The sequence below is a fragment of the Polypterus senegalus genome, chromosome 9 (assembly GCF_016835505.1).
Source record: "Polypterus senegalus isolate Bchr_013 chromosome 9, ASM1683550v1, whole genome shotgun sequence".
Lineage (NCBI taxonomy): Eukaryota > Metazoa > Chordata > Cladistia > Polypteriformes > Polypteridae > Polypterus > Polypterus senegalus.
The window spans coordinates 19,192,440-19,220,215 of record NC_053162.1 but is presented as its reverse complement, the minus strand read 5'-3'; the positions used below and the strand labels follow the sequence as shown (position 1 = coordinate 19,220,215).

At 38.7% G+C, this 27,776-nt stretch overlaps 1 protein-coding gene across 2 annotated transcripts in view; it reads left to right on the top strand.

Annotated features, from left to right (window-relative positions):
- The window catches only part of LOC120535132 (astrotactin-2-like), a 2,291,264-nt gene that overhangs the window by 1,241,353 nt on the left and 1,022,135 nt on the right, over positions 1-27,776 (top strand). For both annotated transcript variants that reach the window (XM_039762741.1, XM_039762742.1), the window contains one exon: positions 19,064-19,148. In XM_039762741.1, coding sequence (XP_039618675.1) covers positions 19,064-19,148 — 85 coding nt within the window. The remainder of the gene's footprint in view (positions 1-19,063; positions 19,149-27,776) is intronic.

Genomic DNA, 27,776 nt, shown 5'->3' with positions numbered 1-27,776 from the left:
AAGTGTAGATTTGCAGTTTTAATTTAATGTATGTAACAAAAACATTATTTGAGCGATTTAGAAAGAGAACCATTTTTATACATGGTCCCCCCATTTTCAGGGGCAGAAAAGTATTTGGACCATTGCCTGACAAGCTGTTTCACAGGAAGGTCTCTCGTTATTTCATTAGTTATTAAGCGGATAGAAGGTCTGGAGTTGATTCCAAGTGTGGACTTTTCACTTGGAAGCTGTTGCTATTAACTCTCAATGTTAGGTCCCTCTAACTATCGGCCTGAAGCCATTTTTGCTTGATCCTTTTTTGTGTTCACCATTGTTTCTTTTTCAAAATCAGCTTGACTAGCTGGAGTTCAGACTTCCCTAATTATCATCTGACCCCCAAATGTACATTTAGCACGTAGCAATTTGTAGTCTAATTAGTACCATTTAACACATTTATTAGGTGGTAGGGCGACGACATTCACCCCCATTTTCTTGATGTGCCAATATTAAAATAATAAGTGTGTAGCACTGATGACCATGTTTCATTTATACACATGGAGCAATTAAACCTCATATGAGGTGATTGAGACAGAAGTTGCCAGGGTCAGCAAAGCTGCAATATTAAAAAAAATGATATAGAGAAAAGAAATCACTTAGAGTGTTAAATAACATATCTAGAGTACTCTGTACTAATATTTCAAAATGCATGTAAGTGAAAATATGAAAAATATTCCAAAATAATTCAAACACATTATTCCCTGGGGAATTAGTTGTTGATGTCTTCTGCTTATAGCTGCTATTGCTACGACATTTATTATCTTTTCTTTAGAGTCATGGTCTTCAAGTTCAGTTTAGCAGGACCACAGCAGCTTCTGATTTTTCTTTAAACCCAATTAAACTCTTAATTGGAAACCAGTCCTTGCCGATGGCAGCATTTATTTAATTGGTGGAATGTTAGTGCTTTTTATTCTTCTTGGTCATTATTATATTGTACAGTTATCTTTTCAAAGAATATCCTCCTAATATTTTGCGGCCTGCAGAAGATGAATACTTCTCAGTCCTTCACTTTTTTCTTTTCAATTTCTTTCCAAATATTGTATTAACACAGATGATTAACATATACAGGTTTAAATGAGCCCATATTATATGGTGAGCTGCTGATTCCTTTGTGACTTGCATCTCAGCTATGTCAACACTACTACATTTTCATTTAAAAAGGGTGTTTATTAATGAAATCAGAATAAAATTAAAAAATAAAACATAAATGATTCCTTGGGTGAATAAAATACATAAAATGCATGTATAACAACAATTAATATAACATAATCTTCCCATCAAGGTGGGACTTTCTGGCACAACCATCTGGTTAAGCAAGAAAGCAATGGTAGAAATCAACCAGCAAGTGCAGGGTAAGCACAGGCCATGCAAAAACTCTTCAGGACCGTCACCCTGTCACTCAAAAGAAGGTCCATTCTGGAATGCCTACATCCAGTGTCCAAACTCATGTTGTCTCCTGACAACAATCATAGGCTGTGGTGCCAAAACAACAGAAAAATAGCATCTATGAACAGGCTTAAGATGCAAAATGTGAAAAGAGGAGTGGGTCTTAAAATGAGCTGTCAACATCAAATGATAAGTATTCTGGCATAACCTGTTTAATAATAATAATATAGAGACAAGTGTGCTGTGGGCCAATTTATGAGATGGCTCTTTTAATTGGATGTCTCAATGGATGAGTCACACCTTCTGCCCAAGCTTTCCCATCAATGTAGTACTTGGCAGAGGCTCCCACTATCAACAAGCACTCCTGATCTTTGGACCAACTAGCACACACAGACTTCAAAAATCCCAACAAAGTGGGCAATACTGTAATGTGAACAAAAATATCAGATCAAAATGCAACATAAACTACAGAAAAAAACAATAAAATACAAAAAAAATATTCATATAACAACACATTAATATAACATGACCCTTCCCACAGGGCACAACCACAACATTTAATGGGAAAGCAAAGTTGGAAATCAGATCGGAAAGCGGTTAGCATTCACATCCCATTCAGAAATCCATGAGCAGTCTTCAGGACCATAACCCCAACAGTCGACACTGTAGTCCACTCTGGAACACCAACGTCTAGTATCAAAACTCATGAAATCCTCTGATAAAAATAAAAGGCTGTGGTACTAATACCCCAACAAAAATTGTACGGATGAAGAGGCTCAAGATGTAAAACATGAAAAGAGGAGTGTGTCCTGAAAAGGGATGGTAATGTTAAATGATAAGCATCCCGGACTAATCAGTTTGACAATAGCACTGTCTACCAAATTTATGGGATTGCACTTTATGCCAGATGTCGTGACTAGTGTGTCACACCTTCTGCCCAATCTTTCCCATAGTATTTGGCAGGGGGTGGCTCGCTGTTAACAAGTGCTCCTGTATTGTGGTTCAACTCAGACATGAAGACAGGGAGGGTACATCAGAAACGTGGATGCCTCAATTCAGTACTGTGATGTGAGCAAAAGTAAACTTTGTCAAATCAGATTAAAACAAAGAAAAAACACAGTAGTGGAATCCTTGGGTGAAAGAAAACATACACTACTCAAAATATGCATTATTATAACATAACTAAAATGAAGTACACAACTAATTCAGTAGCTTCAGTAGAATTAAATGGCTTCTTATTAGAAATTGGATTACGAAAATGTAGCCACTATGGCCCTCCGTCACCAAACCTGTGGACCACCGCTTCAGAGAATTGATATTAGTGTGTGTGTGTGTGTGACTGCTGATGAGTAGTCAGAGTTGTCATTAAATGAAGCAATTAAACCACTTGAAAATTTTCCACCATTATTGACACGCTTTATTTAATTTTACCCAACATACAATTCACATTTTAACTGTAAAAAGTGAGAAGACCAAGAATATAGTAATATCTGCACAGTAATAGGACCCTTGGTTTCCCAGACTTGAATTACCCCTTAACCGACCACACACACATCACACACATATCTTGCAGCTTAGTTAATTAAATTAAACTTCATCTAAGCCCTCACAAAATCTTCTCACAATTTATTCTTGAAAATTGTAAAAAAAAAGTGTTCAGAATATAAAGGCCGTTGAACCATTAAGTTTTAGCAGTCCCAATATAACAAATATCACAGTTTAGCTGTGAAAATACACACAACTGAAAGCTATTACATTTAATTTTAGTAAGGCATATTTTGAGTAAATTGGACAAAGTTGTAAAGAGATAAACCTGTATGTGGGATGGCAGTTTAGGAGCAATGGCATACATTTAACAGTATAGGGTAGTCCAGATCTAATTATGCAAATTTTAATGCAATGCAGGAAAACAATACAATACAAAAGAATTGCTGTTCGACTGACAACTGTCTCCCCGCCATTTTGGAATGCAGGGCACGTGCTGCCATCTATCGGCAACAAAAAGATTTTTTTGTGAATTCTCTATGTAATAATGTGTAATAATAATGTGTAATAATAATGTGTATTTTCACAGCTAAACTGTGATATTAGATGAAGTTTAATTTAATTAACTAAGCTGCAAGATACGTGTGTGTGGTCGGTTAAGGGGTGGTCGGTTAATAAGTTATAGTGTAATGAAAATTGCATAATTAGATCTGGACCACCTTGTATACTTCATACAATGCATGTTTCGTGGTGAAAAGGTGTACAGAAAAGGCACTTTAACCTCCAAGGTTCTTGTTATATTGGTGGACAAGCTAATACAGGAAGTGCCTAAATTATTAGCCTTGATTTACATGTACACCCCCCCGTTACCTACCTATATGACATCCACTCATCACTCATACAGCATCTCAAATACACAAATTGAGAAAGAGGGCCAAGACTGGAGACCTTGGCATAGCTATAGTCTTGGTCACACAATTTATTCACTTAAAAGCTACGTCTTATCTATAATAAAACATACAAATTAAAAATTACAAGTCTTACTTAATAAAAAAAAATATAATCCAGTTTTTCTGGACACCATTACAATGCAGGATAGGTACAGGCATGCATTCCTTAAGTCACTTAAAGTATTACTCCACATTCAGCTTCAGATATGCTAGTGGCACTGCAGTGCTGAAGCTGATTTTCCCAATTTACACGCGAACTTGAAGTTAGCACGTTGTTGCACCAAATGACTATGCACACATCTAACTCAAATGGTAATTAAAACAATACTACATGCTGAAACCAATCCAGCTCTGTTGTAATTGGTCTATAGACGTACTGCGCTGCGGTCCACAACAATGTATGCGGAATCTGATCTCTCACTCTCCCGCTATATCACAATTCTGGGAATTTTTTGACTGCACCTCGTATTCCTTGAGTGAAAAATTACAGTCGTGGTAATATGGTTATTATATGTGATTTATAGTTTAGGTCAGAATTAATAATTACCCCTAAATGTTTTACCTCTGCCTTGACTTTTAAACCTAAGGGATCTACTACCCTCGCTATTTCCATATTTTCCAGTCACTAAGACTTCTGTTTTCTTCTTATTTAGTTTGAGAAAGTTACTACTCATTCAGTCGGAAATACTGCTAAGACATTAGATAAGATAGCCAAGAGCATCAGGGTCAACAGGTGCTACCGATAAGTAAAGCTGTGCATCAACTGCATAGCTGTGGTAACTCATCTTGTGGTCTGAGATAATCTGACCTAATGGAAACATGTAGATTGAAAAAAGCAGCAGACCCAGAATGGTGATACATCAGATACAATATCATGGGTCTCAGAAGTACAATCACCACCACTAACCTGTTAATTAAAACTGAAACTAATTTAAGATGCTGCCAGAGAGGCTCACCCATTGTCTAAGGTGAATTATAGGAATACTGTGGTCTATAGTGTCAATTGCTGCACTCAAGTCTAAATCATCATGCAGCAAGGTTGGGAGTCTAGACAGGAATGACAAAAAGTTAAAAAGAGCAAAATACTGAGATACCCTTAATGGAAATCTGCCCCAGAGAATGGGTTGCGTTTTTTTCCTTCCAACAGGACAATGACAAAGACAGCACAGAAGTAGCTTAGAGACAACTGTGTTTGAGGGACATGGCCAGAGCCCAGACTTTCTTTTTGCCATATGGTAATTAATGTCATTCAATGACATAGGAAAGGTGAGAAAAAAGGCATGAAGTGCATTTATTTAAACTGTTTTGTCCCAAGAATGTTAGGAGGGTTGTCTTCCATTTATGTAAAATAACAATCTAAATTGCTACATTGCTGTTTGGCTTTGACCAATAAATACAATGGATTGTTTTGTTTTAACAATTTGTAGTTCTCTCACATTATTTTCTTTATCGTTCCATTCACATGTGCAGTTTAAGTGTCTCGGTGTTTAAAATTTTAGTAGATTTTTAGGAGTGTTCACATATAAAGTACCTACTGCAATAACCATGTCTGCCTGTCTTTATTGAAATTCGGTTATTCTTCAATAAAATTTGTCAGGACGGTTCAGTTTCCATTGAGAAACCATTGCACATTGCACACATTTCTGAAGTTTCAAAATTTCCAGTTGAGAAGCATTTTTGAATTTGTGAACTCTTCTATCTTACAACTGAAGCAAATAATTAACCTGATGTTCAATTAAGTAAATTTTAAAAATAAAAGAAATTTTACTTACGTAGACATGTATTAGAAAATTGAACATAAGAAAATTGTGACAAGAACAGGAAATTTAGCCCCACAATATCATTCATCTTATTCTGCTCGATTGTCCAAAATAACATCACGTTGAGTTTTGAAGGCCCCTAAAGTCTCCACAACACTTCTTGGTAAATTACTCTTTGATTCTTTATGTGAAGAAAAACTTTGTATCATTTTAATGAATTCTGCCTTTAACAAGTTTACAACTATGTCCCTGTGGTTCTGTCACCAAGTTTATTTGAAAGCAACAACTGGAATCTACTAGTTGTGGGATCTATTAGATAGAGTTGTCACAAAAACGAGACATGAACAGATAAAGGCTTGGGGCAGCCACCCATATAATATGGTATCCCGGCTGCAACAGTCGTTTTTATCAGATAAACAGCACTGAAGTGCATACAACTGAGTCCAGAACAAGACTGAGGGAAAAGGGGCAGGCAGGAAGTGAGGGCATAAGGATCGGGCACGTGTTCTTCATTCATTGGATCGAGCCCGGACGTGACATCACAGGGGCCGGAGCCGGTAAGGTCTACTTCCATTGGCTCAGTCCCGGAAGTGACGTCAAAAGAACCAGGTGGAATCTCCCGGGAATGGTCTACAGGAAAGGGAGAAAAAGAGTCAGTGGACTCTGCCACATCCCGGCATGCCTCACAACTGCCTTCACTCAAGCCCTTTAGCTGCCTCCCATGTGCACGTGTGTGACAGAGTTCAAAGATGAAAGATGGAACGCTTTATGTTACATTGACTGAATGTGTCCTCCGTATTTCTGTTACACTAAAAACAACCTCATGGATGAATTATCTAAAGATAGTAATGATTCAGAATTTCTCTAATGTCATAATTTATCGGTAGAGTTGATCTGCTATCTGCTACCACCTGCACTTCAGAAGCAGTCATCAACCTGAAGCTAAGCATGTCGGGGCCCTGGCTGTACTTGGATGGGAGACCATTTAAGAAAAACTTGAGTTACTTCTGGGAGACATGTTTTTAAGGCCAGCAGGGGGCGCTTACCCTGTGGTCTATATGTGAATCCCAGTGCCCCAGTGCAGTGACGGGGACACTATGCTGTAAAAATGACACTGTCCTTCGGATGAGATGTAAAACTGATGTTCTGATTCTCTGTGGTCATTAAAGATCCTTGGGCATCTTCCTCTATTCCGGCCCCTAAACATACCTTGTCTCTAAATGGCTATCTCTTGCACCCCTTCACCACCTAATAGCTAATGTGTAGTGAGCCTGCTGGCTTGTTAATGGTTGCCGTTGCATCATCTAAGTGGTCGCTACGTATTCGTAGAGGTAGAAGTGGTTCTCTTTTGTCTATGAAAAGCACTGTATAAATGTAATTAATTATTATTAAGTTCAGATGAAGCCAACAAGGGGCGGCACGGTGGTGCAGTGGATAGCGCTGCTGCCTCGCAGTTAGGAGACCCGGGTTTGCTTCCTGGGTCCTCCCTGCATGGAGTGTGCATGTTCTCCCCATGTCTGCGTGGGTTTCCTCCGGGGGCTCCGGTCTCCTCCCACAGTCCAAAGACATGCATGTTAGGTGCATTGGTGATCCTAAATTGTCCCTAGTGTGTGCTTGGTGTGTGTGTGTGTGTGCGCACCCTGCGGTGGGGCTGGTGCCCTGCCCGAGGTATGTTTCCTGCCCAGCGTCCTGTGTTGGCTGGGATTGGCTCCAGCAGAACCTCGTGACCCTGTAGTTAGGATATAGCGGTTTGGATAATGGATGGATGAAGCCAACAATGTAATCTTGAGACTTTAGCACAGATTTCAAATCTCAATCAGGTGCTTGTTTTAGAAATGTGTGGTATAATTAGCCGCAGAACTTCCACATCTTGTTGCACTTAGACCTAATAGGAGTCCTAAACAGTAAAGAACTGAATGGCAGTCCTTTCGCTACGTGAATGTTGAAGGAGGGCATGGTCCCTCCTAAATACACATGCAATCTTTCCCACTGACTTAAACTTGAACCTTTGTCTAATAAATATGAATTTAACAAACACGATGCATGGTCTTGAATACTGCACTCCCAAGATAACTGAAATGGTCTTTTATCTGCATGTTGTGTAGCCCACCCACCCTACTGTGTGTCAGTTTTTGCATGGTGTTTTATTTTAATTACCTCGTATTTGTAAATGTGTTCTCCTGTCTGAGCCTATCAATGGGAAGCACACCTCGCCTTTAATTGACGTAAATATGGTGTGGCGCTTCATGAAACACTGAGAATCACCAATTTTCAAATAGCTCATGCCATTAACTTGCTTCTATTGTGTATTTGATTTATATTCTACAGCAGCTTTCCAATTTCTTCCTAATGATTGATTTGGAGCACTTTATTAACACTTGGCACATGCATGTAATTTCTTTATAAAGTATCACTTTCAATTTAAGCCTGTTATATCGCTATGCACTAATTGGAAATCTTGCAAAATATAAGCTATGATTATCTTTCTAAAAGTGTAGCATTTTATATGTGTAGTAGTCCTGTTGTGTCCCAGTTTTTTTAATTATATTTATCACATCCTACAATGTGTTCAGTAAAGCCAGGATTCTGTATTGATTTCTTTTTATTTCTGTTCTGAATTCACTTAAATGCTGCTTCCATAAGAAACCTTGCCTAGGATTTTAATAAAGTGTAAGCAATGAAGCAGGTGGAATTTTGACATTTTCTATTATGTGCTTTTTATAAAACTTTAGAGACCATGCGACACTGATGAATTGATGCAGGGTACAGTTTGTATTAACTAAATATACTTAATTTGTAATCTCCTTTACTGCTGTGTGTCTAGTCTCTTATTGCCCCTTAAGCTCTATAAATGGCAAAAGTCACATAACCTTGGTTCCCGTTCAGCAATTGTTGTCAGTTAAGAATTAAGGAGTATGCAAATTCACTGATATTAATCTTACATATTCTACATTGTCAAAGTTGTAGTGTTAATAGTAGTTAAATAAGTTTAATTAAAATTCAGAGATTAGAACAGTCGACGTTAATGTGAATTTAGGAGCTAATAATTTCTTTAACTAATATATTGTATATGAAGAAAGAATGTAGTAAACATTTGTTTTCCACTGTTAAGTCCAAAGTGCTCATCAGTGAATATTCAATGTTCCCACTTCCAGCCCATACCAAACTTCGTATAGTATAACTAGAATAGGTGGACAAAATAACACTATATAAAGCAAGTTTAATGTTAATGTAACTAAATGCTATTTACAAGAGTCTTTAGGCTAATTGGCGATTAGCAGCATGTTTCAGCTATCAAAGAGGTCTGACAACAAGCACTTTGATTTTTTTAAAACTAACAGAGGAGGCCTAACAGACCTTGGACCTCATGCATAACACTGTGCGTAGAATTCACACTGAAACATAAAATAAGGACAAAAGCGGAAATGTGCGTATGCACAAAAAAATTCAGATGCATAAATCTGTGTGTTCACCAACTTCCTCATTCTTCCGCTCCATAAATCCCAGTCAACGTGAAAAGTAACGCATGTGCTGACACACCCCAACTCCTCCCAGAATTACGCCTCTTTGAATATGCAAATCAATACAAATAGCCCTTAAGCTCCGCGTTCTGTGAAAAGGCAATGGCAAAAGCATGGGGGAAAATAGAAGAATTTCAGCGAATACCAAGTGGAGGCAAGGAAAAATGTACTATTTGTTGGTTTAAACAGTGGTATAAACAACAAAAGGAAGTTGATCGAGTGAAATAGAGTGTCGGAGAAACTCGAAAGCTCAAGTTGACAAAGTCGCACAGTGCCCGAAATGAAAAAGAAGTTGTCAGATATCAAAGTTGCCATGAAAAGGCAAGTCATAGCCCACCGTCTGAGTGTCATATGAAAGCTTATTAGGGTACAGAGAAAAGAAAAAAAAATAGGGACTCAGTGGGAAAAAAGCACGAAATGTCAACTTTAATCACGTAGTTTATTTTGTCATTAAAATAGAAAATCATAAATTTCATCTTAAAATCGTTTAATTTGCTAGTTTCTCAAATATCATCGTAACTAAAGTAGCACGTTAAATGCTTTGTTTTTTATGTGTTCTTCTATGTGCTCTATTGGTGTGAGTCACTACGTGCTTCTTAAACAGGCTTTTGTCTTCCTCTGACAGGACACAGAATTCATTACATTCATTATATTACAGCTCTATGAATAATTTAAATACTGAGAAGTATACTTGATATCATTTTCATGTTGACAGGAATTAAACCATGTATTAAACATGGCAGCACGGTGGCGCAGTGATAGTGACAACCTGGCGCCTTGTCCACAGACTGCCTCATGCAAGATGCTTGCTGTGCCATGCACGACCTTCAATGAAATAATTTATTGCAGCAGTGTTGTCTCTTTCAAACATACTAACCCCGAATTCCTGTCCTTCCTTATCTTTCTCCAAATACCAAATCGCCACACAATCAGCTCTGTAATAGACGTTAAGCCATCTGTTAGCTGAGAACGCTGATTCTTCAAAACTTTTAAGGAACATTGAAATATCTTTGTAGTATGTGTTTAATTATTCTGTCCATCTGTCCTTCCAGTATTGCGCCAGCCCCAGCAAGAATACAGCATGAGGCAGGAGCAATCCGTGAGCACAAGCTCCTTGCTAGCGCTGGCGACACCGTGTCCTCACATGTTTAATTGTTAACAATAAAGATTATTTAAATGAAATTAGTTTTATCTGTATAATATAATAAACATATTTTGCTGCATTTCATCTTAAAAATGATATTGTCATCATATGTAAATACAAGCTTTATAAAGTGGCTCAGGTTGTCCAATATTATAACTGTGTCGAAAGTTTACAGTGAAGTAATTGTACTTATAAGTATAAACAGGGAGCACTTGATGGACTGATTGAGTGCATTTATAGTTCTTTGGATGAAACTGTTTCAAAACCACGGGGTCAGTAAAGGAAAGGCTCTGAAGCGCTTGTCATATGAGAGCAGCTCAATAGCCATGAGGCAGTGTGTGCTTGATGCTGTATACCAATAACTCTCTTTCCGATCAGCTGCTGTAGAGCTGTGATTCCTCACTCAGATACAGTGATATAAATACTGCAAGTGATGTGGATCTAAAAAAGAAAGGGAAATCACACAGTAACAGTAACACTGCTTTGACAATGGGTGCCGCCAGTTTGCAAAACCAAGCGGAGAACTTGCGTATACACCAGGGACTAAGCTGGCGTGAAAATGTGCGTGGCTTTACGCCAAGTTTAGGATTTATACATCGTGATTTGAGTGTGGAAACGGGAGTATGCAACATTTTTGTGCATACGCATCGTTTATACATGAAGCCCCTTGACTGAACCACAGAAAAAAATGCAAAATTATTTCATGTGGAAAGAGGAACAAATGTAAAAAATAATGGCATTATACGGCAAATGTGAAAAGTTACGTGGACGTGTTTACATGTGCTTCAAGAATCCAATTATTCACAGAAACCTAATTTCTAAAACGTCATGTAATCCCTTATTCCAGTTAGAGAAATCGAGTCATTGGCCACTGAGAAACATGATTAACAGAGGTAGGTTTCTCCATGAATAATCTGATTGTATGACCATATAAACCCTTAACCGTGTTACAATTAAGGATTTTGTCTTCTGTGCTTGTCCACTGCACACTGTCATCCTGCACATGTATTTGCTTAGCACACACTTTCAGGAGCCACAGGTAGAAATGTCCACAAAATGCATTTCTTGAGGTAATTGTTCAGGTGATCGCTGTATTCCTTCTCCTAGATGAAATAATCTGTCTCTGTATTTTGGAAATTGTTAAATTAGTATTGATGAGCTGAACGTCCAGTGCTATACTCAGCAACGTGATCTCAAGAGCAGTAAAGTAACACAGAAAAGTCAGGTGTGTTATATAGTTTGATTACTTTTTAAAGTAACAAGTAACCAAATGCATATCTTACTGAAGTAAAAATACCTACGTTATTCTTATTTAAGCAGCACTGGCTTTAAGGCAAGAAGCGCCTGTAGCGGGCACTTTGCAGGACTCAATCGCACAGCCAAGCAGGAATGAGTTTGCTGTGTCCATTCTGGTAACAGAAACCTATAAATAAATTGCCAGTTTGACTACACATAAAACACTAGAAAATCATCACAGACGTCATGCTTATTTTTGGATTCACAGTGGCCAGCGATGAAGAGGCTAATTCTATTCTTCTGTCTTTTTCAAAGGGTAATTACAATATTATAAAGGACTAGCTGTACTGCAGTGCATCATCTATTGGCATTTATTTTGTAGTCATAAAATGCATTGCACTTGTCACTACAAAAGATGGCGCATCACAAACATTTGCAGTAATAAAATGCATTTCATTTATTACAACCCATGGCACACCACAAATATTAGCACTGCTTTTACGAATCCCATATGTGGCATATAACAGAGACAAAGCAAAAAGATGGACATACAGACATTCATCCTTTCATAGTATAAAGAAGTGCTGAATGTGATTATTGAATAATCACAATTCAAGCCAGGTTATGTTTTAAACATTTTCTCTCTGTGTAAAATGTCTGTCTGTCTGTCCGCTTTTCACGAGAGAACTTCTTAACAGATTTAGATCTTTTTTTTTGTTTTAATTTGCTTGAACATTCCAGTTAATTTTGTGACTTCTCTCATCGCCCTAAATATCATAGTTTGGTTGCAGCACCGATTAATTTTCCAGAATCTGAGAGAGACAGAATGCGGGCCGAGAGGTGGAGGACGGGGAGGCAGGACCTCACAAGTAGGGAGTCGGGCAGAGCCCTCCTTACTCACGCACCAGCCTCCGCTCAAGTCGCTCTACCTTTTGCCACGTGTTGGAGTGTACTAGCGATACCCGTTTGTTCAGCAGACATTATCATCTACCGTAGAGATTGTTAAGGAGTAACATTTGACGTCTTTGAGAAAGAGATCAGAGCTACGTGTGTTTAGAGGTTACCTGCTGATTGGCAGAGATATAACGGCCACTTGCTTTTCTCCCTACACATGGACGATCTCCTATCAGAGCTGAACACAATCAGATACGTTTCACGTTGGAGTGTACCTACTTTCTCCTTGGCCAGTGATACCTTGCCAAATTTATACCTTTTTGGCAGAGATCACAGCTACATTCTTGCCCCGATAGCAAAACCAAAAATATTGTATATCAAGAGGCCCTAAGATACAAAAGCTATCAATATAAATTCATCTCATTACAAATAATTTTTTTAAATTGATTTTCAAAGTGTTTCCTGTTTCATAAAAAATATATAAATATAAATAACCAAAGATAAATTACCTTATCAATTTGTACTCACACAAATATGCTCACAGGTCACAGGAAAATGTTCATTTCATCATAACTAAAATAGACTAAACGGTGTGTCTACACAGCAAACTCAGTGTAACGCAAGTCAAAGTTACCTCAGTTGTCATGACTCACTACACACATCGGCAGCAAGGTGTGTTTATACGTACATATAGCAACAATAGGAATTATAGTAACCAAAATTTTGTTGCCTATTATAAAAGTGTTCTTTTTTGGTAAATAAAAAAATATCCTCATTTGACATTAGTGCTTAGCTCTTTTGATGCCCCTACAAAGGAGCACCATAGGCATGCATCCCATCTGCCCTTGCCTTTCACTAGCTCTCGAAACAACATTACAATCATTTAACAAAAGACCACAAAATAACCACTGTCACAAACTTGACTCTGAGACAGAATGTTTTGGGGCAGCCACCCGTATAATTGGTATCCTGGCTGCAAAGTCGTAAAATTATATACAGCACTGATGTGCACAAAACCGAGTCCAAAACAGAACTGAGGGAATAGGGAAAAGGTGGAGGCTTTTAAAGGGGAAGACAGGAAATGAAGTCAAAGGGGTCGGGCCCATGAAGGTCTTCAGCCATAGGTTTGAGCCCGGACATGACATCACAGGGGCTGGAGCCGGCAAGGACTCCCTCCATAGGCTTGGTCCTGGAAGTGACGTCAAGAGGACCAGGTAGAATCTCCCGTGAATGGTCTGCAGGCAAGGGAGAAAAAGAGTCAGTGCACTCTGCCACATCCTGGTATGTCTTGGAACTGCCGTTACTCAAGCCCTTTAGCTGCCTCCCATGCGCACATGTGTGACACCACCCATAACAGAAATAATGGAATCTTGATAAAATGGGAAAAATAGTAAGCCTGAAAGAAATACTCCAACCAAAAATAATCATTTTTATGCTGTATATTAGTAATTTGATGTGAAAAATTTGAATCTTGTGATTTCCTGCAGAAGAGTGAGAACCCAGTAATGACCAATGCTGTACAATGGCAAATGATGTGAAAGAAGCTCAAGGAAAAAAGAAAAGAAAAATCTCACATTACATGTGCTGTATAATCCACATGTCATTTATCCAATGATTTGCTCAAAACATGCAAAACACATGCATTGCTTGCTAGAACATTGTTAAACTGATGCTTCTGGAATAATCAGTGTGCATGATAGACAGGAAAGACATTTCCATAGTATTGTCCTTTTGAATGAGCGGCACAGTGGCGCAGTAGTAGTGCTGCTGCCGTGCATTAAAAAGACCGGGGTTGCGTTCCTGGTCCTCCCAAATGAAAGAAGAAAGCAAATGAAAGGGTGCTTTCGAGAGGAGTTGTGGTATTGTATGAGGAAGTCGGGAGTGGCAAAGAAGTATGTAAGAGTTGTATAGAATATGCATGAGGGAAATATGACAGTGGTGAGGTCTGCTGTTGGAGTGATGGATGCATTCAAGATAGAGGTGGGATTACATTAAGGATTGGCTCGAAGCCCTCTCTTATTCACAATGGTGATGGACAGGTTGACAGACGAGATTAGACAGGAGTCCCCTTGGACTATGATGTTTGCTGATGACATTGTGATCTGTAATGACAGTGGGGAGCAGGTTGAGGAGACCATGGAGAGGTGGAGATATGTCTTAGACAGAAGAGGAATAAAGGTCAGTAGGAACAAGCCAAAAACGTGTGTAAATGAAAGGAATTTCAGTGGAATGGTGAGGATGCAGGGAGTAGAGCTGGCGAAGGTGGATGAGTTTAAATACCTGGGATCAACAGTACAAAGTACTGAGATTCACCCCCATGACCTTAAAATTCAATTAAATGGATACACTTAATGGATGAAAAGACATTCTCATCTTAGTAAGAATAAAGTAGGTGTTTTCATTGGTTATACAGTATGTTTAGACAGATATTAAACTCATCTTAGTAAGAATAATGTAGGTGTTTTACTCAGTTATACAGTAACTTTAGACAGCTTTGGATATGTTTTTGTGTTTATTGACTTGGAAAAGGCCTGTGATAGAATTCCACATCAAGTGGTCTGGGGGTACATGAAAGAGAAAAGTGTACCAGATAAATGAGGATTGTCCAGGTTAAATATGAAGGATTAAGGGCTCAGGTTAAAAGCAAGATAAGAGATAAGATCAGTAGAGTAGGTTAGAGTAGGTCTGCACCAGTAATCGTCTTTGATCTAGGTATGGATGTTTTGAGTCAGGGGAGAAAGACCAGTCTCCCTTGTTTAGGCTTTTTGCTGATGACATTGCAGTGTGTGGCACCAGATAGGATGACGTGGAGAGGAGGTTGGAATAATGAAGAAGAGCTTTAGGAGATTCAGAATCTATACTAATAAAAGGCAAAGCTCTCACTGACTGACTGACTCACTGACTGACTCACATACTGACTGACTCATCACTAATTCTCCAACTTCCCGTGTAGGTAGAAGGCTGAAATTTGGCAGGCTCATTCCTTACAGCTTACTTACAAAAGTTGGGAAGGTTTCATTTCAAAATTCTACGCGTAATGGTCATAACTGGAAGCTATTTTTCTCCATATAATGTAATGGAGTTGAGCTGGATGGCCGTGGGGGCGGAGTTTCGTGTGACATCATCACGCCTCCTACGTAAGTATGTAGAGAACAAGGAAGACCTCCAAACAGCGCTGAACAAAAAACGCCATTTCACAATTGAGAAGGCAGAAAAAGATTATGAAGCTTATTATTATGAAGCTTATTATTGAAGATGCATACAAGCGTATTCATAAATACAAGCATATTCATAAGTACAGCTACTGCGGAAACAAAGCACGGCGTGAACCATAAGTTTATATTAAATTAAGTTCATAGACAGGCTGCCGCTGGCGTTTGTAATTTAGTGCCTGCCCATATAAGGCCATCCGTCAGCGGCAATCCAATAGAAACACTGCCCCTAAATATTCACGGGTGAAGGACTGTGCTTATGCAGAGGAAGATGAGATGGTCAGGGTGGTGTTTGGCACAAACTCAGCGAAACTGCGAGAGAAACTTTTAAGTGCCGGGTCTTAGCTGACATTAAATACAGCCGTGGACATCACACGAGATGGCACCAGCACAGCTGGGAACCGTCGATGCAAGAACACTGAGCGGCTCACGTGAACTGACGCAGTGCACAGACAAAAAGCAACAGTTCCAAAGAGTGCTGAACAAAAACCGAATTACACAATTGAGAAGGCAGCAAAAAAATATGAAGCGTCTGACACATACAAGCATATTCATAAGTGCAGCTACTGCGGAAACAAAGCACACGGTGGAAAAAGTCAATGTCCCGCTAAAGGCAGACAGTGTAAAAAAAAACCCGTGCATGCAGTGTGTCACATCTCAGATAAAGAGGAAGATGAGCTGTTTATTGATGCAGTAAGAAACGAATCGATGAATAAAACCTGTTATCTTTACAACGATTGACAAACACGGAATGTAACTTGAACACAACACATCCTTCAAATACGAACCTGATTGAAACAAATAATGATAATCAAATCCTTGATGGCAGCAACACTCATAACACTCCCAAAACAATTACTGTATATTGACAATCATGTTACGTTATTTTTAAAATGTTCCCTTTTCTTTTTCATAACTTCTTTAACACACTACTTCTCGCTGAATATATATATATATACCCCGATCTACATACTCTCAAATAGACAAGCCACACGCCGTGGCACAATTGTAGAGGCTTCGCCTTTAGCGCCGACATCCGAGGTTCGATTCCCGAGAGGGGATGTACTGAGTATGTACGCGTGTTTCCCGATTCATTTTAACCTCGCATCTCCTTGGTTTGGGACGTATGAAAAAATATGCGTTAACGCAGAATTTCATTTCAAAAAACTACCCGAGCGAAGCCTTGATAAAAGCATGGTTTTGTGCACACTGAAAAGCAAGCAAAATTAGATGCATTACAGAAAGCGGACTTTGTGGCTCTTACTGGGGATCATTGGACTTCCATGACCGTTAGTAATTCTAATTACACCTAATTACAAAATGTTCAATGATCACACTGTTTTAGCCTAATGTACAAAATAATTTTGGCTAAGGTTACTCAGAGTTTAAAGATTAAGTTGGTCAAATTACCTTTTATGTTTCTGACTTATTTTTTTAAGAAGAAAAACTGCAGTTTATGTTGAAATATTGGTTATTATTATTTAAAGACAATACTATTCTGAAAATGTACTTAAAGTACTTAAACTACCACTTTATTTTTAACTCTGCCCAATTTTAACCAGGGATGATATTTTTGTTTCTGTTTTGAATTCACATGCAGTTTAAAAGCTTTTTTTTTTCAGAAATTAAAAGAGCTTGAGTTTACAATATTCATGTCCATGTCTATTATTTGATTCTGTCGCCCACTAAAACCCTTTTAAATTAAAAAAACATTTGCGATTTGGCAAATTTACGTGCGATTACATACGATTAATCAAGATTAATTATTACACAGCCTCTAATTAATTGGATTCATTTTTTTAATCGAGTCCCACCCCTAATATATATATGTAGATATATATGTAGATTTGTATATATATATGTGTATATACAGTATATATGTAGATATGTATATGTGTATATATGTATATATATGTGTGTGTGTGTATATATATTTATATGTATATATATATGTTTATATATGTGTGTCTGTGTGTATATATATGCCAGCAGCACTCATGATAATGACAAAACAATTACATTGTCAAGCATGTTACGTTATTATTAAAATGTTTCCTTTTCTTTTTACTTCTCCGCTGCCAAACACGGGTATTTTGTTATATATATATATATATATATATATATGTATATATATATATAGATAGATAGATAGATAGATATGACAACAACACTCATATCAGTGACAAAACAATTACATTAACAATCATCTTACATTATTTTTAAAATATTTCCTTTTCTTTTTCATAACTTTACTTTAACACACTACTTCTCCGCTGCGAAGCACGGGTATTCTGTTAGTTGATAATAAATAGGAAGAAGACAAAATATTTGGGGATTAACGAAGATCAGAATTCAGAAGTCTGCTAGCAGGGAGAGCTACTGAAAAGAGTGGATACATTTAAATATCTAGGATCAGTGATAGCCAAAGATGAAGAACTAGATGCGGAAACAACCTGTGTGGATGGAACAACTGGAAGAAGGTATCAGGAGTATGGTGCGATCGAAAAATTAAGGTGAAGGTTAAAGGTTAGGTTTTTAAGACACTGATAAGACCTGCAATGATGTATGGAGCTGAGACATCATCAGTAAAGGAAGTAGAGGAGAAGAAGTTGGATGTGGCATAATGAGAATGTTCAGATGGATGTGTGATGTTACAAAAAAGGACAGAATAAGAAATGTAAAAATCAGGGATATAACAAAAGTAGGAGAAATACTATATCAAAGAAAGTACAAGAAATTAGGATAAAGTGGTATGGACATGTGATAAGGAGATACATGAATATGTGGACAAACAAATGTGATGGATATGGAAGTATGGGTGGAAGATAAAGCAAGACAAGCCAAAGCAGAATTGGATGGCTAAAGTAAAAGAAGGTCCAATCATATGTGACCACACAAAACTGGTGACTGTCCAGTAGAGTGGTGGGAGGCTTTTGTCAGCTGTGTTCTTGGCAGATAAAAGCAGCTCTCTCTTTCCTTGGATCAACAGAAATTTATAGCTAATACAAATGTAATTTCCTCTTATTACACGACTCGTATTTCCTACAATAAAATATTTAGATTTAATTCATTGTATCATAAGACATCTATTTACTCAGTGTTAAGTAAAGAAACAAGACAAAGTAGTAAAAAGTTGGAGTTACTGTACATTTTTTATGCCATTTAAATTACGTTTGATACCTGATCCAAATCTTTATTTTATCTTTACATTGTTTGTTAACAATATACAGTACATATCATAATCAATAGCTTTATTATTAAAATGGACATTCAGTAGTGCGTCTAAGAAATAATGCAGTTGAAAGTGTGCGGTCTGTCTGTGAAATGATTACTGGGCAGAGATCTCCCATGATGGATGAACAGGGCAGAAGATAAAGACATCTTCAATTTATTTTCTGTACAGATAAATGAATATGCCTGTCGTTGTCCTTTTTTTCAGGTGAATGCAGCTGTCATGAAGGCTACTCACCAGATCCAGTACATAAACATCTCTGTATAAGGACTGACTGGGGAGACAACAAAGGGTAAGGATGATTAAAGATAATCATTATTTTGAAATATTTTAATTGTATTAGCCCCATAGAAGACACTGTATATCAGTTAGGTGGAAGAGAAGGTTGACACTTTGATAGAATTACACACAATCCAACATATTGTGCGTAAGTTGGCAGTGTTGTTTCAAAGTCAAAGAAAAAAAAAGATTTTTGCTGAAATTCTTTAAAAAAAGTGAGTCAAAATTATGTAAAGACTAATGGTACTGCTATGTATACACTTACTGTATATACACTTTTTATGGACAATTTATGTGCCACATATGGTGCATGTGCTGAACATGATGGCGAACAGGTTGAGATATTCCTGTTAATCATCTTGCACATACAAAGTATATTTTTTGAATAAATTGTTTGTATATCTACTACTTATTGCACCACAGATAATAATTTTAAAATAAGATCAAAGTTTTTACATTTCACAAACAGCAAGAAGAACTTGTTAACGAAAATTGGTTTAACAAATATATAGTTTAAAGTTTTGTACCCAATTTTTTAAACTGATATTTACAATGTCTCTTCTTTGGTGCAATGGCTCTGTAGTTTCCTCAGCATTGGTGCTGTCTTAGTGGAGTTTGTGCTTTTGAGATCAGTGGCACTCAAAGTGTGAGTTCAACGGTCTGCAAGCTGGCAGGGCATAGTGACTTTGAAATCGCTCAGGTAGGGTTAGTCTGTTATTTACAGGATTTCCAACAATCAAGGCTGCTAGCTGACATTGGCGTTACTAAATCAATATATTGAGAGAAATGAGAAAGGGGTCTAAAGCTACCACCACAAAGCACACTGTTTAACTTTTCTTATGAATGGTAACAACGGTTGCTTCAATTTCAACCTTACTTGCTCCGCTCTTGTTTGCTTGCTTTACTCACTTCAACTTCAGTGGGTCTCCATTCCAGATGATCTCAGTCCCCATAAAGGCCTCTCTTGTAATGTCTCTTTGATGTCAGCCTAGAGAGCCCAAGTCTGGTCAATGCCGTCCTTTAACTCCATTGTACCAGTGACATGTGTCTGAGTGCTGATAAGGTTAACTGAGCTTCATAGCTAAGGACTTGCAGTATATGGATCAGGGGATTATGGATCACCAGCTGAAATCTGGGACTTTAAGATTCAATCCAACCTTACTGGATTTGTGTTTCAATGTTTTTTACAAGATTGACTGTCATAAAATAAATTTTAGGAAAAGTAATGCAGAATTACAAAGGTGACTGTCAGACTCAAGTGGTCCACTGTTGAATTTGACGTTATCAAAGTGGTCCTCTGACTAAAACACTTCGAGCACCCTTACTTCAATTAAGTACATGTAGTATAAATAAAAATATATATATATAGTACTACTCATATGAATATATTTTTAAACATATTGTTAAATTTGTCAAGCGTAAACATATTATGCCGAAATGTACTTTAAAATTATTTCCATTTTTCTATGTTGCAATATATTTAATATACTTTTTAACACTAGAATTACCAGAGCCTATGAAAAAACTCATAGATCCGTCCCACCTTAAAACGCTTCTCACCTCTCCGTCAGCGTCTTTTGTCCTTTAAATGTGTTGATAAGCAGTAAACAGCAAGCAGTCTGCTATCAGATCCCCCGCCAACGCACAGTTTTTTAGCTCAAGTCTGTTTACCTGCGTGTCAGTTGCTTAGAGTTGTACAGAGTGAGAAGTCAAGCAACATGACACGTTTTATAAATACTATATCGTTATTTGGAACACATGCATTTCATGTGTGTTCTGTGTCTACAACGATCTATGCACAGTAAACACATTGTTAAAACAGAAACGTTTTTCATGTTTTAGTAATAATTGACAAAATGTAGACATGAAGTGTATAATGTGTGAAGCCTGAATTCCAAATATCAAAGAAACACTTTAGACAAATCTTACAATATATCGGACATATATTAACAAAAGACCTGTGTGTGTGTATATGGAGCAGTCCACTCTGCTCACACTCAATCACAGCCACTAGATGGCGCATGCATGTGCTTTTAAATTTTTTCTGCGCTTGCATGCATCTCGCTATGAAAGACCTGTGTGCAGCAAACAACACTGTGCTAATGACACAGATGAAGAGAAAAATGCCGCTTCTCAGCAACAGAAAGTAAGGGGTTGAAGCTTTCACTAAGAATGTTATCTATCTGGAGGTATTTTCTCAAGACAAAAATTAATAGGACTCATATACCAGAGATACGGCTTAGATGACGTATCAACAGTGTCTTCTTACGAAAGTCAGTGGGGCAACAAGCACAGGTGGGTCCACGTCCACTGCTCTGGGTAATTCTTAAGAGTTAGCTGACGCCTCCCCAAGTTCACAAATATAGTAAAACTACTAGGGAGTCTTCAAGTTGTTTTTTGTCCCGAAGACCACATGCAGCTAGTTATTAATTAAACTGTAAATGACAGTTATAATAAATTGTATATATATTAAGATACTTGTCATTTTTATGTATTCCAGTGTACTTTAAAAATATATTAACCTGACATTGGAGATATCACCAAGTAGATGTCTCATATTCATTTCTTACATTGAGATATCTTCTAGACCAGGGGTACTCAACTTCAGTCCTGGGCCTTTTGCTTTAACCAGATTTTTAAGTAGAACCCATTTATTTACTACTAGCCAACCCACGGCGTACCATACGCCGCATAATCAGGCCGGTTTTTTATTGAATTTTAAGCACAGGGAGAAAATTAACATTTGAAACACCGGTAATGTAATAAATCAGCAAGAAAAGCAACATTGTAACAATGCACGGAACGAACCAACACACAATCGTCCGTGACTGAAAACCGGCGGATCGTCCTCGCGCCTTCTGCTGCCAGACGGAGGGATGGGGGTTCACGGCACGGAGAGTGGAACGGGAGGAGAGAAGGACGTCCATTCAGCTCCGTCCGTCATGCTAGTCTGCTGATTTCTCGTTCAGTATGTACTGCCCGGTCACGTGCCCACCTCCAACTTGTCACTTGTGTCGTCGTCTTTACACAGTCCAGATGCACATGTGACTGACGTGGACTTTTCATTGCTCTGTGCGGTTTTGGCCGCTTTTCTATATATAATCCACCAAGACACCTGACTACGGTAGTAGCGAGGTGGGAGGGGGGTGCGTAGAAAGTGCAGGAGCATCTAAGAAGACGCGACGTTTGTCGCGACGCAACCAGTGGGAGCGTCAGGACCGATCCGGGGTAGACGGCCGCCTTTGTGCGAATGTGGTTTCGCCGCCCTACGTACCTATTTTCTATTATGATATGACGGATATTACTATTACATGTACTACTTCAAACAGGATTATGACGGTGTTAGGGTTAGAGTCGGGATGTATAAATAAAATTTAATTTCAAACGATTAATTTCAAATCAAACCAGCCTAGATTAGAAAGCCGGTTTATTTAATCGTTCTAAGCGACAGGCAGCTCTGCACACAGTGACAGTCAATTCAGAGATCGCCGCAGCTCCGCTGTCTTTTGCCGCTTCTCTTGACTTGCAATCCCGTTGAGGAACGTAGCGTCTCACATGAAATCTATCGCCGCGCGCAACTCTGAAACATGCAAGTTGAACGTTGACTAAGGGACTACACACATTTAGAGAGCGTGCGTAAACACATGGTAAGCAATGGAACCGTTCAGACAGAGCGTGCGATGAGCGGCGACCATCAAAGGCTTTTGCGCCGCTCGCGAGCAAATCGCTATGTATGTGGAGTCCCTAATAGGCATCAACGCATCGACTACAATACACGCCACTTTGTCAAACTTTGCTCACTACAAACGCCGCCGCTGCTATAGTCGTCGGCGCTCAGACTTTAAAATTCAAAGGCGGACAGCCGCCGGTCGCAGCGTCGCCGGCTGCTGCATCTCCTCAACGGCCGCCTTTGAGTTTGGCCCACGTGCGGGCACGCGTTTTTGCCCGTCGCCAGGATCGGCCCTGGGGAGCGTATGAGTTGCACTTAGTGGGAATTCCACGGTTTGCAGCCCGAATGGGGCTCAACAGCTTACCCACGCCGGGTAGACACACGGTCAATGTCATGCATAATTATTTATTGAATGCTAAACACTTCTGGAAAGACACCGTTGTCTAAAAAGGGAGGGTTTGAGGATACAACAGAAAGTGAATGAAAAGATGGAACTGTAGACTTTTCATTGCTCTGTGCGGTTTCGGCTGCCTTTCTATATATAATCCACCAAGACACCTGACCACGGTAGTAGCGAGGTGGGAGGGGTGTGAACAAAGTGCAGGAGCATCTAAGAAGACGCATGTTTGTCGCGGATGCGAATTGCTGTATGTAGCGTGTAAAACAGTTTGCCATGGAGCACGTGGTGGAGCGTTGTAACCGAAAACTCAGTTTTTAAAAACTGCTCACTTCATTGTGTTTTAACCTCAGTTGTAAAGGATTGTTTTAAGGATCCCATGGGATACCACTCGCAAACCGTTTGACACACTGCACCATAGAGTCCGGACGTATTCATGTAATCAGCGTATTGTTGAGCAGACTGTATAATAATGCCTCTGTGACTAAGAACAACGGACACCACATCACCGAAGTTATCCCAATGTTGGCAAACAAAGCTAAGAGCCATGTCACGAAGTTTGAGAGCAACAGTTTCGTCAATGACATTTCTTCAAAAAAAACCCGACTGACAGAAACAAACAATTACCTGAAGCAGGAATTTCCATAACATTGAAAGAATTGTTGTTTCCATGAAATACATTTGAAGCGGCAGCCATGGAGGGCAAAAGAATAGTCAACGTGGCTCACAGCTGGTTTGGACCGAGCACAGACCAAAGCGAGTGAGTATGTGTTTGATGAGCTGTTTGATTTGGCGGGCAGTGGTCTGAGGTGCGTTCCTGAGCACGTGGGAGGAGGGGTAGAGTTTCTGGGCGGGGCTTCGTTGTTCCTTTCGCATGGTTTTCATGGTGTGAAACCAAAAGAATAATGAAAAGTCAACGTGGCTCAGGCGTGCATGTGGACTCCTAGCAAAGACGAAAGAGGCTAACTGGGTGGTCGGTGAGTTTTTGCGTCCGGGCACATGGGCAGGCAGTGTGAATGCCTAGAGAGCGAGGGGCGGCCGGTGAAAAAGGAGTGTTGGTGGGTAGGAAAACGTCTTCCGTGTTCCTGCAGGAGCATCTAAGAAGACGCATGTTTGTCGCGGATGCGAATCTGTATGTAGTGTGTAAAACAGTTTGCTATGGTGCAAGCGGTCATGCGTTGTAACCGAAAAATCGTTTTTTAAAGACTGCTTACTTCATTGTGTTTTAACCTCAGTTGTAAAGGATTGTTTTAAAGATCCCATGAGATACCCCTCACCTGCTGCATATGGCGATTCAACTCCGCGAGAAACTCGCCTCTATGAACAGTCAACGTAGCTCGGAGGTGCATGACATTAACCTGCCCTGCACCACATGTGGCCTCCTCGACAGACGAATATAAATGACGCCACTTTTTCTGTGTCCTCGCGTCCGACTTGGTGGGCGTGGCCCTGCGAGTTGTCGCCGTATCCAATAGAGTTGGTGGGCGTGGCTCCTTCCTTCGTGCGCCATAGGTGTCTCACTTGTCGGCGGCTTAGTGAATCCACGCCCCTTCCGGCGTGCTTTTCATGGTTGTCTTGCCTTAGTGAATTATATATATAGATTAAAGATTTTTGGGGGTTTCGTTGTTAACGATTCAGAGCCTTTACTGCCTATTTTAGTTTTAAACCAAACAACTATTAGTTAATATGGAGGTTCAAAAGACAATTAAGCCCCAAGCTCTTCAGTTAACGTTCTTCCATTTAAACCTGTGTACTTGCATCATGAAGTGTCGGAGTTAATATAGATTGTGACAGTAGATGGCGTTATACCAGTGCTTAACCCAACACAGACAGACACAGGAGGCACCCTTATAAAAGCACAAGCTTTTTATTTTATTTTCTTCCCTCGTGGAAAACGTTTTCCCTGTACCCACGAGCCCACAACATAGTCCAAGCACAAACAGCACACCTTTACAGAATTTTTCTTGTTTCTTTTACTCTTTCTCCTTCACTCCTCCTTAGTAAGCTTTGTCACCCACCTCACCGAGTAGTCTCTACTGGCCCCCTTATGTAAGGCACCGGGAAGTGGGGCAACAAGCACCTGAAGCACTTCCGGCTGCCCTTCTGGGTGTGACGGTAGAACTGCCCACACGGGCTCAGGAACAGCTGCAGCAGCCCCTGGCAGCATCACTGGATCCCAATAGGGCTGTAGATAACTGCGTCTCCCATGAAGCCCTGTGGGAGTCTGAGGTGCCACTGCAACTCATGGGGGCTGCCATCCAGCGTTCTGGGGGAGGTAACGCCCTGACCAGGCTTGATCCCCCGTCCGGACAAGGACCCCAGCTATATGTGGCAAGATTTTGAAATAAATGAGACAGAATGGATAATCAGGCATTTTGTTTTAACAGATGTCATATTTTCTTTCATTTTTTTGGGCTAAATTCAACTCACAAGTGTTTCCTATGATTCAAAATGCTGTATATTTTCTGCTGAGCAAGTTATCGTCTGGGCTGATGAACTGTCACTTTACAGAGAATTGAATTCCTCAAAGAGGAAGAGACCTAAATGTGCATGGTAATGAGCAGTAATGCTGACCTCTCGCATTCCCCTCCCTACCCTTTTTAAATTTATCCTGACTATTCATGTTGGGTCATAAATAAATTATCCACATATTGATTATTTGCTTCTGGTTTAATCTGCTTCCATACAGCATTGGCGAGCCTGTCATGTTACTACTTTTGGATCAATCAGACTTGTCATGTATGATTCCCGTTAAGGAATGATCAAGAATCCCTGACAGAATCATCATCTTCATCTCCTTTAAATGGGATAGTAAGCATTCAGATTCCCAAACTGGCACAAATCTATTTGTCTCTCAGTATATTGGCACCTTTGGTTGCAAGTGGCATACTGAATTGTAAAAAGGCTGAATATATCTGCAAAAGCAATAAATAGAGGTAACGATTATTCCTACGTTGAAAAAATATTCAAAATAGAAATGAAGGTTAGACACACAAAAGACTGATGAAGGCCACACAGTCAAAGCCACAAATGGATGGAAACCACAAAGTCAACAGAACTACCTTGTTTTTTATTTATTTTTTTATGTGAGAATAACCTCTAACTATTTTTTATTTTACATACTATATTCTTATGCAGATCTTTTTAAACCAAAATCTCGATGCTTGATCATCGTTCAGTGCAAATTTTATTTTTTAGTGAGCATAACAGATATGTGAGCAATACAGGAAAACATTACACCGTGATATTTTTACACATTGTCACTGTATAGAATATGCATCATGATAATTTTGGTATAAGTTACCACAAGTGAATAGAGAAACCATCAAATGAACCCTGGGCATAAAATAGGCGCATAAGTGATTATTTTATTAACCAAAAAAGTAAGGCAAGATAAAGAAAAACAGTAAATGTTCAATTCAAAAAATAAAATTAAAAAAATACAATAAAAAAAAAAAAGAAATTACAAAAACAACAAAGGATTCATAGACTGTAAACTGCCATATTAGGAAATACAAATCAAAATCCAAAGTAAAAACATTTTAAAAAGCCTGATTTAGAGTAAGGGTCCGTGTACATTTTTGGTATTTAAAATTTCATTTTCGAAGCAAAAACGAAAATGAAAGGAATTTTCAGATTTATATTTTTGATTAAAGAATAAAATGAGGAAAAATAAGGTATTTGTTAATTTTATGGTAACAAATAGCAGTTATAAACTTAAAATTACACATAATTTTCTGGATTTATTTGTGATTCAAATAATGAAAGCGTAATAGCTCAAAAACAACAGAACAGACGCATTTTCGTTGTCTGAAATCGGAAGTACTTCTTCTTCTGCTCGATTTTTGACAACACGTGCAAACAGTCTTCCTAACAACACATCGATCGACGGCCTTGAAGTTACACTGGCATCAAGCAGAGGATGGACCATTACGCTGTTTTTCGGAACAGTAAAAGAGTGACACTCCGTGACGAGGACATAACTGCAAAAAAACTGAGTCACAACTTTCAGGTAAAAATACAAACTGCTTCATTGATGTACCAGTTCTTTTATGAACGTTATCATTGTTACTTACTGCAAAATAAATAAAGACCGTTTTCTCGTTCTCATTTCTTGCATTTTTCTTTCCTGATGTAATTGTTTTGCGTTTTTCATTTTTCCCTTTTACATTGAAAATCAAATAAGTGTCTCTTTTTCTTTTTTAAATGATATTTTCTGAAACGAAATTTCAAATAAACAAAAAGTACACGGACCAGTAAGCCACCTAATTTGAAGTGTTGTTAAAAAATGTAATAATTTACATTCTGAGGCAGAAGTACATCATAAGCAATAATAGTTGCATCAGATATTCAGAATGTTAAAATGTGTGCATCAAATTGTTTAAAATCTAAATATTCTTGAGTGTAATAGAAATTTTTCAGTTTTACGCCTTCTGATAGATAGAGGGCAAGATCCCTAGTTAATTTAAATCTAAATTTCTGCTTGGTTCATCTAATCTTATCTAATCTAAACTTGTAAAGGATTACAAATCAAAAATAACATCATATTCGTAATCACAGACCTTGAAATAGTC